The 13,823-nt window shown below is 48.9% G+C and overlaps 1 protein-coding gene across 4 annotated transcripts in view; it reads left to right on the top strand.

The window, feature by feature from the left end:
* IQCA1 (IQ motif containing with AAA domain 1) overlaps window positions 1-13,823 on the top strand; it is a 167,760-nt gene that overhangs the window by 94,708 nt on the left and 59,229 nt on the right. For all 4 annotated transcript variants that reach the window (XM_049888514.1, XM_049888516.1, XM_049888515.1 and 1 more), the window contains one exon: window positions 9,632-9,707. In XM_049888514.1, coding sequence (XP_049744471.1) covers window positions 9,632-9,707 — 76 coding nt within the window. The remainder of the gene's footprint in view (window positions 1-9,631; window positions 9,708-13,823) is intronic.

The following is a 13,823-nucleotide window of genomic DNA, read 5'->3' as shown; positions in this document are numbered from 1 at the left end:
ATGAAGGTCCCAAAAGCTTTACTCCATCCACGTCATTAAGGTCGACTCTACTTTGAGAAGGCTGCTCTTCCCCAGTCATCTTTTGAGTGCCTTCCAACCTGGGGGGCTCATCTTCCAGCACTATAACAGACAATGTTCTGCTGCTATTCATAAGGCTTTCACTGGCTAATGCTTTTCAGAAATAGACTGCTGGGTCCTTCTTCCTAGTCTTAGTCTGGAAGCTCAGCTGAAACCTGTCCTCCATGGGTGACCCTGCTGGTATCTGAATACCTGTAGCATAGCTTCCAGCATCACAGCAACACACAAGCCCCCACAGTACGACAAACTGACAGACATGTGGGGGAAATCTGTTTTAGGGCTGGTAAAACAAAGGAGTGTCCAATCAAAACACAATTTTTTTTTTTTGAGAAGTTTCTCCATGACATGCAGGAGAAGACTATCCCTAAAAAAGCCCTGATTCCATTCAGATTTAAGGAATTTTTCTAAACTATCAAGGAGCCCTGGTGGCACGGTGGTTAAGAGCTTGGCTGCTAACCAAAAGGTCACTATTTCGAATCCACCAGGTGCTCCTTGGAAAGCTTATGGGGCAGTTTTACTCTGTCCTATAGCGTTGCTTTGAGTCGGAATCCATAAAAGGAAAAATTGATAAGTTGGACTGCATCAAAATGAAAACTTTTGCTTTGTGGAAGCCCATTTGAAGAGGATGGAAAGACAAGCTGCAAGCCAGAAGATAATATCTGCAAACCACATGTCTGACAAAGGATTTGTCTCTAGGATATATAAAGAACTCTCAAAACTCACCACTAAGAAACTAGTCTTCGTTTTGGAGCCTTGCTTTTAAATCAGTATCTTATACCATGAAGGACTGCAGATAAGGAGGACCTCTGCTGTTGGTGGTGTTGTTAGGTACCATCGAGTCGGTTCCGACTCATAGCGACCCTGTGCACAACAGAACGGAACACCGTGCAGTCCTGCGCCACCCTCACAACCATTGCTGTGCTTGAGCCCATTGTCGCAGCCACTGTGTCAGTCCATCTCGTTGAGGGGCTTCCTCTTTTTTTGCTGACCCTCTGCTTTACCAAGCGTGACGCCCTTCTCCAGGGACTGATCCCTCCTGATAAAATGTGCAAAGCGTATGAGACGTAGTCTCACCATCCTTGCCTCTAAGGAGCTTTCTGGCTGTACGTCTTCCGAGACAGATGTGGTCAGGAATGGTTTAGTGAAGGAGAAGCCTGGTGCCAGAAGGCATTTCCTGCAAACCGATAGCCCCCTCTGAAAATGTGCTTCCAATATCACGGTAATTGCACTGTCCTCACAACCACTGGCGCGGACCCCACATTGGCTTCAGAAACAAAAATAATAGAGACGGAGATCTGGGCAACCCATCCTTACCACTGTTTTATTTTTATTATATGTCAAGCCATATGCCGAGCCATTTGGAACTGTTTAAAATGGCATTGACCCGTCCATAACGTATGATCACGGAAAGAGTCTTCTCCAAAGTTCATCCAGCCGTAAAATGACTGAGCACAGAATTCTTCTGGGAGGTCCTTGGGCCGGCACGCGGCACCATAAGCTTAAAGCTTTTGCTCACCTGCAGTGCCATCCAGCCTTTCTCTCTAGCCACCACACCTCTCCTCCAATCCCTTGGCTCAGGTGTGTGCTCTGTGTTTAACCATTGAGCCAGCCATGTCCCTGTATTATTTTGTTGTCGTTGTTGTTAGGTGCCATCAAGTCATACAACAGAAAGAAACACTGCCCAGTCCTACGCCATCCTCACAATCGTTATTGTGCTTGAGCCCATTGTTGCAGCCACTGTGTTAATCCATCCACCGAGGGTCTTCCACTTTTTCGCTGACCCTCTACTTTACCAAGCATGATATCCTTCTTCAGGGACTGGTCCCTCCTGTCAACATGTCCGAAGTATGTGAGACAAAGGGTCATCATCCGCACTTCTAAGGAGCATTCTGGCTGTACTTCTTCCAAGACAAATTTATTTGTTCTTCTGGCAGTCTGTGGTATATTCAATATTCTTCTCCAGCACCATAATTCAAAGGCATCAATTCTTCTTCAGTCTTCCTTATTCATTGTCCAACTTTCGCATGCATATGAGGCCATTGAAAACACCATGGCTTGAGTCAGGCTCACCTTAGTCCTTAAATTATTTTAGAGTGCTTATACTATTTTGGAATGCTTCAAACTGAGTTTTGCTGTCCCTCACAAGGATGAAGAAGTGGGTGTCATTTATCACAATAGGATGCCATCAGGGAGAAGGGTGTCAATTTGGAGATGCATGTACAGGACATCTTTGGTGCCCACTGAAATGCAGTCAGAGAGGAAGGTATGAAGGAGTGAGACACCTGGCTTCTAAGCTATAGAGGAGATGGGGGCCTTAACCCAGGCCCCCTGTTGATGGACCCCCTGAAAAGGCACGTAAACTTCTATGTGGAAGTGCATTCCTCTGGGAAGAAGCACATTTGTTTCTCCATGTTTTCAAGGGATCTCCTGCCTACAAAGCTTAAGAGCCACTGCCTGGAGAAAGAACTCACTGGGCATGCAGGAGAAGGGCCAAGGGCAGCCTGGCAGCTTCACAGGAGACCGATGATCTGTGAGGGCTGAAGAAAGCTCCTGGGAAGGCTTCGGGCAGAACGTGACCTATCAGGAGACTCGTAGGAGTCTACGCTCATATCCTAAATCTGCCCTCATCTCCCTGTCTCCACGGCCACCACCAAATGCAAGGCATCATAGTCTCTCGGCAGAACAACGGCAACAGCCTGTTAGGCAATGTCCTCACGGCCACTCCTTACATCTAGTCACTTCCTCACACAACAGCCAGACTGGCCTTATTTAAATGTGCCCTGCTTGGCTCTCAAACAGCCCTTGGAACACAGTGGCTGTGCAATAATTATTTCTGAATGAATGAATAAATATGCAGATGAAGGCCTGGGCTAGGGTGGAAGCAGTGGATATAAAAAGATTACACGAATGCAGGAGATAGCAAGAAGGATGACTGGCCTGGCTGACTGGGTATTTGGGGAGGAGGAGGAGTCAAGTTCAAGTCCAAGGGTCTTGAGTAGAACCCTGGGGAGAATGAAAGGCAGCAGGGCAGGGCTGGCTTCAGAACCATTGAGTTCAGATGATGGTGGGGCATCAGGTAGAGCTGAGGACTGGTGGTATCGTTACAGGAGTTACCCCTGTTCAGGAAAAGCCCAGTTAAAGGCAGAGAGTGCTGAGTTGTAAGAAATGCAGTGTGGGTATAAGCTGGAGAGCCTGAACTGCATCCACGTATCGGGGCAGGAGGAGAAGGTGCAACCAACGAGGGAAGCAGGAGCGGCCTGGCACACAGGAAGAGGATTAGGACAGTGGCGTTCTTATGTATTTCCCAGCCTTGTTTGTTTCTGGAAGGATGGAAGGAAGGCTCTCTGTCTGTCCCCTCAGTCCATCTACCATGAGAAGTGAGAATATGGTGGAGGCCAAGTGTATCTGCTTCCAAGGGCAGCTGGAACAAGTTACCACAAACTGGGGGCCTTATAAGAACAGACATTTATTGCCATATAGTTCTGGAGGCTAGCTGACTGAATTCAGGGCCATGTTCTCCTCGAAGTCTCCAGAAGATCCTTTCCTGTCCCTCCCAGCTTCTGGTGGCCCCAGGTTTTACTTGGCCTGTGGATGCAGCATAGCTCAGTCTCCGCCTCCATCTTCACACGGCCACCTGCCATCCGTGTGTCTGTCTCTGTGGGTCTCTTCTCCAGAGAGAGGGAGAGCTCATGTTGGATTAGGACCCACCTGCCTCCAGGGTGACCTCGTGCTCACTCGACTGATGGCTTCGCCAAAGACTCTATTTCCAAACAAAGTCACATTCACAGGTACCGGGGGTTAGAACTTCAACGTACCCTTTTGGGGTACACAACTTAACCCATAACACCAAGCCAAGAGGTACTTCAAAGAGAGGAGACCTCTAGTGTCAAATGCTGCAGAGAAGTCAAGGAGATGGCTTGAGGAAAAGATGTGGTTAAGGAGGGAAGAATACAGCATATACCGCAGACTGCCAGAAGAACGAACACATCTTGGAAGTACAGCCAGGACGTTTAGAAGCAAGAATGGTGAGACTTCATCTCATGTTCTTTGGACATGTTCTCAGGAGGGACCAGTCCCTGGAGACGGACATCATACTTGGTAAAGTAGAGGGTCAGTGAAAAAGAGGAAGACCCTCGACAAGATGGATTGACACAGTGGCTGCAGCAACGGGCTCAAACATAGCAACAATTGTGAGGATGGAGCAGGACCGGGCAGTGTTTCATTCTGTTGTACATGGGCTCGCTATGAGTCAAAACAGACTGGACAGCACCTACCAGCAACAACGAGGAGCAAATTGCTGGTACTCGCAGAGCTGGTTCAGTCGAGGTGGTGGTGTGGGGAGGCATTGCGGAAGGCAGGCTGTAAGGAGGTGAGGAGGGCAGACTGAGAGACGCTGGCAGTGAGCACAGATGCTGCTCTCCGGGAGTTACAAGACGACCAATAAAGCCGAGAGAGGACAGCCTGTCAAAGTGACAGGACAGAAGGAAAGGTTTGGGTGAGCATTATAAGGGATGGAGGGAGGCCAGGGGAGCAGGGAGGAAGGAGATGAGGCCGAGAAAAGTAAGACCAGGCTCTCAGCAGCAAGAGCAGTGGAGGAGAAGCCCGGGGAAGCAGAGGACGAGATACCAGGGGAAGCAGAGGACTTGTGAGGTATAAAAACCCAAAACCAAACCCACTGCTGTCCAGTTGGCACTGAATGATGTGTTCTTCAGTAAATCTACTTTATAATATAATCTGAAAATCAATCCAGGGGCCTCCATCGGCTTACTCTTAACCACACACATGCTTTGACCTTATTGATTTATTACTGACTAGGCCGGTCGCTATGAGTCAGAATCGACTTGAGGGCAGTGGGTTTTTTTGTTTTGTGGTGGGGGGATTGGGCTGTAAAAGGAGGCTTGGTGATGCAGTGGTTAAGCGCTCAGCTGCTAAATGAAAAGTTGGTGGTTTGAACCTACCAACTGCTCTGCAGGAGAAAGATGTAACAGCCTGCTCCTGTAAAGATTACAGCCTTAGAAGCCCTCTGGGGCAGTTCTACTCTGTCCTGTAGGGTCACTACGAGTTGGAATCGACTTGACAGCAATGGGTAGGCCATAAAGAGAGACAGAGAAGCTGATCTGAAAGCCACCGGCCGCTCTAAAGGAATCTCTCTGTGTGGTTGAGCTACAAGGAGGTACTGTGAGACCAGGCAGGCAAGTCACCCTGCTGCCATGAGGTTGGAGGTGTCCTAGAGACAGGTACCATCACCCGTTTGTCAGTGTGCCAAACTGTGGTGGCTCACGCATCACTGTGCTGCTGGAAGCTACATTACCAGCATTTCAGACACCAGCAGGGTCACCCATGGTGAACAGGTTTCAGTGGAGCCTCCAGACTAGGAAGAAAGGAGTGGCGATCTACTTCCAAAAATCGGCCAGTGAAAACTTACGGATCCCAACAGAACTTTGTCCAGCTCGTGTGCTGTGGATCAACAGGGCCAGTCGCTGGAGGAAGACATCATGTTTGGTGAAGCAGAGGGCCAGCGAAGCTGAAGGAGATCCTGGCTGAGATGGATTGGCACAGAGACCGCCACGATGGACTCAGACATGGCATCTGGAGGGGGAGCCCCGTTTGGATGCAGGGATTGACACGTATGTGACGGTCAGACCAAGGAAGGCCAGCAACAAGCACACCAGGTGTGAGGTGACGCAGGCACGCATCAGAGGGGAAGGGGCTGGTGATGTTGTTAGCTGTGGTGGTGTCGGCTCTGATTGATGGTGACCCTGCATACAATAGGGCAAAATGTTGCCTGATCCCTCACCGTCTGTACGGTCGTTGGTTCACCGAGGTCCATGGCTGGGCACTCGACATTTCTCCTGGGTGCTTGTTGCCTCCCTACGCCTCCCTCGGTCTTAAACCGAGTTCAGGTTCTCTGGAAGGCATGACTCCTGGGCCTTCCAAGGCGTGTGTGCGCTGGCTGTCTCCTCTCCCTCCCTCCTCACCTCTCTGTCCCTTTCTCTGTCTCTCTCTCTTTCTCTGTCTCTCCGTGTCTCTCTGTGTCTCTGTCACTCTCTCTGTCTCTCTCTCCCCCATCTCTCTCTCTCTGTTTCCTTTCTCTCTCCCTCTCCATCTCTCTCTCTGTCTTGCTATCTCTGTCTGTCTCTGTCTCTCCCTCTCTTTTTCATCCCCCTCACCCCCTGTCCACATCTGTCTGCTGGCCTCTGTGCCAAGCCTCTTCACCCTGCTGTACTGACAGCCTTACTAGCTCAGACCCTGCACATGCTGCCTCTGCTGGACACCCTCACCACCCCCCCCCAAAACACACACACACTTCCCTTCCCTGGAGGGCTCCTCTCCTTGGCTGTCCATGAGGGCTCAATGTCTCAGCTTGTCGGGGCTCCCAGAGGACACATGTGGGACAATCTGATCCAAAAACAAAAACAGCAATGATGGATAACAACGCATTACTAAAAAATGAATAAAGATCCCTGAGTCTTAGTGATACATGCAAAGGGAAACAGAGAGAGAGAGAAAATGGCCGATAACAAACAGCACCCCAGAGAGTGCTCATGAGAGTTACTGCAAGTTCCTGTCTGTCCCTGAGTTACCTCTCTCTCCTCCAAGCACATGCTTTGTCAGGGGTATAGTGAGGGTAATGAGATCCCATGAGCAATCTCAAAGTTGCACCCCTCTAATTCCAGTGCCCAGGGGCAATCCCTAAATTGTGCCCCCGCAAAGGCAATCTCTAATTGATCCTCCCCTCCCCCCCCATTTCAAGGTGACTAGATGTTGATAAGCCCAGATGGTCAGCAGAAGCACCTTTCCCCCTCTTGTCTGGCTGCCTCAGTCAGGTGATTTTCATATTTGCGGCACTCAGAAAGTCATTCTGAACCTTGTCTGGTGCTCCCTTAGATTTGCACCCCGGGGCAAGCACCCCCTCTGTCCCTCCTTCACTAAGCCCCTGTGTTTTTGCCAAGATAAATCTGGTCTTTTACTTGCTTCACTTGAACGTTTTTCTCAGGTGACTAGGTCTCTTGGTAGCCAAGTATGGGGCAATGGCTGACCCCAAGCTCTGTGTACCAGGTGGGGCTTCTTACCCAGCCAGATCGTTTTTAGCGGCAGTCCTGGAAGGAGAGGTCCTTTCTCTTGAGGCTCTGAGCCCCTAGCTTTCTGAGCTCAAGTTCTCCTCTGTGCTTTGCAAGGCAGGTTGCCTCCCCACCTGGCGGCAGCATCCCTGGTGTTTTATAAGCTGTCCCGGAGAGGCCTTCCCCGACTCCCCCACGACATGAGGGCTCCCCTGGACTTCTCCTTGGTAACACTGATGATGCTGCGTGCCACTTGACTTCTGCCTCAGAGAGTTCCTGGAGAACCAGAGTCCCTTGTTCGTGAAGGTCCCCACTGCCCTGCCTGCCTGTGTGGAAGTAATGAGCCGCACCAGCTAAAGTGAAGCTGAAACACACAGAACGGGCTCAAAGACTGGCCAGGACGCCAGGGTGGAGGACACAGAGGTGCGGGGTGCGGCAAGGGAGGCATGAGCTGGCACTGGTCACGCCCCCTGCAGACCATTGGGTTGCAGGGGCAGTGGGGAGCCACAGCAGGTTCTTGAGTAGGCACGTAACCTGATCTGAGCTGTGCTTGTTAGAACATGAATGGTGTGACCCAGTCTGAATGTGCTCAGGATGTGGTTCAGGGCTCCTTCATGCCAGAGGTCTGCTTTGGGTGGTCTCCTACTTGTTCATGAAGCCAGGGAGCTTTTCAACCCTTGTGGTGTGCTTTAAGCTATCATCCGGACGATTTTTCCATGTTGTATAGAGTTTAAATTCCACCTGCCTAGTAACCAAGCCTGAATGAGCACAGCATTTCTCAGCACGTGGGGCGTACACACGGAGGCCAAGGAGGGGATTGCAGAAGACCTCTCACTTCAGTAGTTAGAATTCATTCTAATGTGTGCTAGGAAAATGTAGCCAACCAAAGCAACGGCGGCTGCAGAGTACTGAGAGTTCCCTTTATAAGAACGTGTATTACCGAGCAACTCTATGTAAAGAAACAGTGGTTCTGTGGCTCCAGGGGATCCCAGACATGGAGAAAACCATAACGAGGTAACTGTGGTCCATCCATACAACGGAGCGGTATCCAGCAATAAAAAGAAGTGAGCTATCAAGCCACAAGAAGACAAATTGCTAAGTAAGAGAGAAGGCAGTCTGAAAAAACTACATGCTGTTTGGTTCCAAGTACATGACATTCTAGAAGAGGCCAAACTATAGAAACAGTGAGGTCAGTAGTTGCCAGGGGCTCAGGGGAAGGCGGGAGGGAAGAACAGGTGGAGCCCAGGGCATTTTTAGGGCTGCGGCACTATCCTGTGTGGTGCTGTCATGGTGGACACGTGACATGATGCGTCTGTCAAAGCTCACAGGACTGTACAACACACAGAGTGAGCCCTGCTGAACACTGTGGACTTTAGTTAGTAACAACGTATCTATATCGGCTCATCAGTTGTAACGAATGTAGCACAGGAATGCAATATGTTAATAAAAGGAGCATCTGTGCCTGGGGAGGGGGGCTGTGGGAATGCTCTGTATTTTTCTGTACAATTTTTCTGTAAACCTAAAACTGCTCTAAAAAATAAAGTCTATTAAAGTTGGGGGGATCATAATGAGGGGTACAATGAACTAGGGTGACAGGGCAAGGACTTGGGACAGGAAGAATGGCCAAGTCCTCTGATAGGTATATAAAAAAAATATACCAACCAAATATTTACTCCGAATTAGCAAAACAAAGACTCACATACTTTTTTTAATTGTGGTAAAACTTGCATAACATAAAATGAACCATTTTAAAGTGTACAATCCAGTGGCATCCAGTGCTTTCGAAATGTGCAGCCATTATCTCTGGTTCCAAAACATTTTTATCGCCCTGAAGGAGACCCATACCCGTTAAGCAGTCACTCCCCACTTCCCCACTCCCCCCGGCCCCTGAAACCACCAACTGGCTTTCTGTCTCTATGGATTTACCTATTCTGGGCATTTCATATGAATAGAATTGTGTAGGTGATTTTTTGTGTCTGGTTTAAGGGGTACAGAGTTTCCACTTAGGGGGATTAAAGACATTTGAAAATGAGCAGTGGCCATGGCTGCAGAGCATGGTGAGTGTAATTCATGTCACAGAAGTGTACACTTAAAAATGGTTAAAATGGCAAATGTTTTGTGATACCTGTTTTACCACAATTAACCAAAAAAAGAAAAAGGAAAAAAAAAGAGTGTATCCTTTACTGTTGCAGTTAGGTACTATATCGAGTGGTTCCAACTCATAGTGACCCTATATGACAGAGTAGGACTGCCCTACAGGGTTTCATAGGTGGTCACCTTTACGGGAGCAGATTGCCAGGGCTTTCTTCTGTGCCGCTGGGTAGGTTCAAACCAGCAACCTTTAGGTTAGCAGCCAAGCGCTGAACCGTTACACCACCAGGGCACCTAGTGTTCTTTACACATAGTAATTTTGACGTCCTCACTTTGACTGTCTGGCTTTGACAGATAAAGTCTGCCTGTAATTAACAAAAATATTATTCTGCTTTGCACAGGAAGAAGATGAGGGGTGGAAAATGTCCCCGAGCCTTTTCCTTCATGGGATGGAGGAAGGGAATCACTTGTACCAAGGTCGGTGTAGGTGAAACACATAGTAAGGGGGTGTCCTCCTCTCAGCCCAACACCTCGCATGGGCTGGGAACTTGGTACCCAGTCAGGAGAGGCTGCCGGCATGTAGCTCATAGCCGAGAGTTCCTGCCCCTCTCTATTTTACACTTCCTTTTGGTGGCTTTTTGGCAACTAATTGGTTAAAAAAAAAAAAAAAAAAAAAAAGAGCAAGATACCTATAGGATGAGAACATCACCTAAACCTCTGTTCTGTTTTTGACCCCCTAAGACTTTAGCTAAACATTGTCTTGCTTAGTGGCAGGGAAGGAAGTAAGATCTTCCCTTGATTGCTTAAATGCTGGAAATCAATCCCGTATGTACAGCAAAGTGTTCTAATCCTATTAGACTAAGACATGGGCCCGAATACTGACACGGAATTCTTTTGTCTGAGGCTGGTTGTAATTAGCATAGTAGCTATAATCTGAGGGCTAGACCCACGATGTATGAGTTGGTCTTTCAAATATTTCCATTCTAATTTGCTAGAACCGTTACCCAATTCCTTTGGTTCCACTCCACCCTCGGGATAAATCCCAACACAGGATGACCTGCCAAGGTGACCCTGGTCCTTAGCGCTGTTGTGGAAATGCCTGAAAAATGCAGTAAGGGCCTGAAGCAGAGCATCTCCCAACGTCAGTCGTTCACATGGCTCCTCCCCGGTTCTGGTCTTATCTGGACAGCATGATTGTTTCTTAATACAGTATGTAATTGATTCATGGTTTTCACCCCCAATCAGTTGAATCTTATCCTTAGCAACAATATCGATAAAGTACAAGTTGGATATTCTAGTGTTAGAAAATAAAAATGTTCATGGACCATTTAAAAATTCTTTTACATAAAAATTCTTTTATATAAAAATCTTTTCCCCCAGGGGACATCCCTGGGCAGTGTAAATGGTTAAAACATTCGAAAGGTTGGAGGTTCGAGTCCACCCAGACGTGCACTGGAAGAAAGGCCTGGTGATCGACTTCCAAAAAATTAGCCCCTGAAAACCCTATAAAAAGACCAAAAACCGAACCCATTGCCATCGAGTTGGTTTTAACTCATAGCAACCCTACAGTGACCCTACAGGACAGAGCAGAACTGCCCCATACGGGTTCCAAGGAGCGTTTGGTGGATTCGAACCGCTGAGCTTTTGGTTAGCAGCCGTGGCTCTTAGCCACCCTGCCACCAGGGTTTCTGGAGACCCTAGGAGCACAGTCCTACTCTGACACACGTGGTCGCCGTGAGTCAGAGCCGGATCCACGGCAGTCGGTCCATCAGTCAGATGGCAGGCCGTGACACGGTGACACCTGGGTGGGTGACAGGCAGAGGTCTTTATCACCTACAGCTCCCACGGAGAGAAGGCTGCCGTTCGGGCCACGCGGGGGGTGGCACCCGGGGCAGGGCAGCAGCAGGCTGGAGCCGTGGGAGCCGCTTAAGTCAGGCCCTTGAGGCAGGGTTCGCTAGGTCTCCCGGCTCCCTGTGGTTTGGCTGATCTGAATAATTTCACGGACTTGGGGTGGGCTGAGGCTGGCCCTAGTTGTTTTGTACGTGGCCCTGGGTTGGTTAGGGCGGGTAAAGTGTGAGAGTTTTCGGTTGGGGTATGGACTTAATGCACAGTGGTTAAGAGCTCAGGCTGCTAACCAAAAGGTCTGCAGTTCGCATCCACCAGCCACTCCTTGGAAACCCTATGGGGTAGTTCTACTCTGTCCTGTAGGGTCGCTATGAGTCGGAATTTTTTTTTTTTTTTTTTTTTTTGGTGGACTTAATCGTCGCCTCAGGAAGGGGAACTGACTTCCTCCATCTAGGGCCTCAAAACTGGATCTAGACAGCATTCCACAAAAAACTGCATCACATGGTCTCTGCTACCCCCCCGCATGTCAAGCACACACCCTCCTCGGGACCGTCGTCCTTTCTGTTCCCTGTGCCCAGAACACTTGTCCCTTCAGGCCCAGGGCTGCTGAGGCCTTCCCTGAGCACCTGCTGCCTTACCGGCCTGCCCTGTGCTCACCATGCTGTGTTCACTGCCTGCCCCCCAGTGGGTTCCGGGTCCACAAGTCCAGGGGCTCCTGACATGCCCTGACCTGAGAGAGCGCCGGGCCCACAACTAGACCCAGCGAGGTCATAATTTAGTAACTGAATCTTTTCAGTGTATTTTTTAATGAGTGAAGGAACGCATGAATGAATGCCACTGGGAACATAACTGGAGGAAGAAAGAGTGGGAGAGCTTTTTATCACGATCCTTTTAATACTCTTTGCCTTTGTTTAAAACTGCCTGCACGCATTGTTTTGATAAAAGCAAAACATTATTTTTGGAAATCAAATGTTCCTAAGGGAAGCAAAGTCAAGCAACATGCTGGCCCACCCGGGAAAACTCTGAGAACTCTCCAGCCTTTTGTGAAGCATCTTTTTCTGTGAAGGCTGCAAAACGGAGCAGTGGGTGCTCCGGAGCAGTTAAATGCCACTTGCCCGGTCCGGTGCCGTGCGGCATTGGACGTGTTTCCTGGTAAAAGTCTTGGTCTTAGAATTCTTTTCTTAAAAATCAAAGGTTTTGCTTTCAAACGCAACATTAGCATTTTAATCACTAAGATTAAGCCCCTCCCCACCCCTCCCTCCTCACCCCCCCGCCACGTGTGAACCTGCCACCGCCTTGCCGGTCCCTTTATGAGGATGAAAGCTCCTCTGCTCGGGAATGAGTGGGGTGGTTGGTGCCCTTTGAGGGCCGTGAATAGCTTCCTGCGTTTATAAATGTCTGTGAAATTCTTGAAGAGATTGAGAAGCGCCCTGCACAAGGATGCCATGAGAAAGCAAGGATGGGGTGACACCAGGGCCATTGAGATGGCAGGGAGGTGAATTGGCAGGGCCGCCGCGCAAGGCTTTGTCTACATCCTGTGCTTACAACTGCAGAAGGCATATTGGAGCCACCCTGTGCAATCGATTGTGCGGGAGTAACCGTGTCAGGGCCACCGTCCTGCTCAGTACGCTGCGCGCCCATTACTCCAAATGCCCCGTTTCCCTGCTCAGTCTGTCTAGTAAGAAAACAAAACGAAGCTTCCTCTGCATAACAAAGGTATTTTGCTTTAAAATACCTCAATGGAGCGGGAAAGTTTTGATGCTTGTAATCGTACGGGGACAAAAAAATCTGTTAGGAAAGAAGTTTTTGTTTTGTTTTTTATTGTTGTTGAAAATATACACGGCAAAACATAGCACCACTTTATCAGTTTCTCCAGGTACAGTTCCAGCGACATTGATTACATCCCTCCAGATGTGCAGCCATCGTCGCCTTCCTTTTCTGGGTGGTTCCTCCCCCGGTAGCAGAAGCTCACTGCCTCCTAAGGTTCCCGTCTGACCTTGCAAGCCGCTGCTGTCAGTTTCATCCCATATAGATAGTCCTTCAAAAGAGCACAGTGCTTAAGGCAAACATCACACAAGGGAAAAAAAGTCTGTTAGGAAGGAGTTGTTACTAACGAATAGCACAGTATAACTCTTAAACCTTTTGTGGTATTTCCACCACCAGACAGAAGGAGCTGGCTAGCTATCTGCTGCCTTAGAGATTACAGCTTAGGAAACCCTACAGGCAGTTCCGTTCTGTCCTGTAGCGTCGCTATGAGTCAGAATTGACTCAACCGCACACAACAACAATATTTTCAAGGAGGAAAGCTTATCATTTTAAACCAATAAAATAAAGCACATGTTATTGCTGAACTTTATAGTTGCCCAAGTTTAAGCTGATGTACCTTTCAGAAAATGTACTTAGAGAAATGACCTTCATATGAGGAAACCATAAACTAGCTGGGCCCTTGGCAGACATAACAAGCTAACCACGAAATCCACCTCCTTCAGGGTGCCGGGAGAAGAATAACCTTTCGGATATTTGCTACTTACCATAATTTTTATATCAGTGGGCTGGTGTAGACAATATGCAATCCAGGTTGCCCATCTACCGCCCCCCGTCAGTGTGTTGTGCTGTGGGGGCCCGTGTATGGCTGTGATACTGGAAGCTCTGCCGCCAGCATTTCAAATGCCAGCAGGGTCACCATGGTGGACAGGTTTCAGCAGAGCTCTCAGACTGACACAGACCAGGAAGAAAGCCCCGGGCATC

The sequence above is a fragment of the Elephas maximus genome, chromosome 6 (assembly GCF_024166365.1).
Source record: "Elephas maximus indicus isolate mEleMax1 chromosome 6, mEleMax1 primary haplotype, whole genome shotgun sequence".
NCBI lineage: Eukaryota > Metazoa > Chordata > Mammalia > Proboscidea > Elephantidae > Elephas > Elephas maximus.
This window is presented reverse-complemented; position numbering and strand designations above follow the sequence as displayed.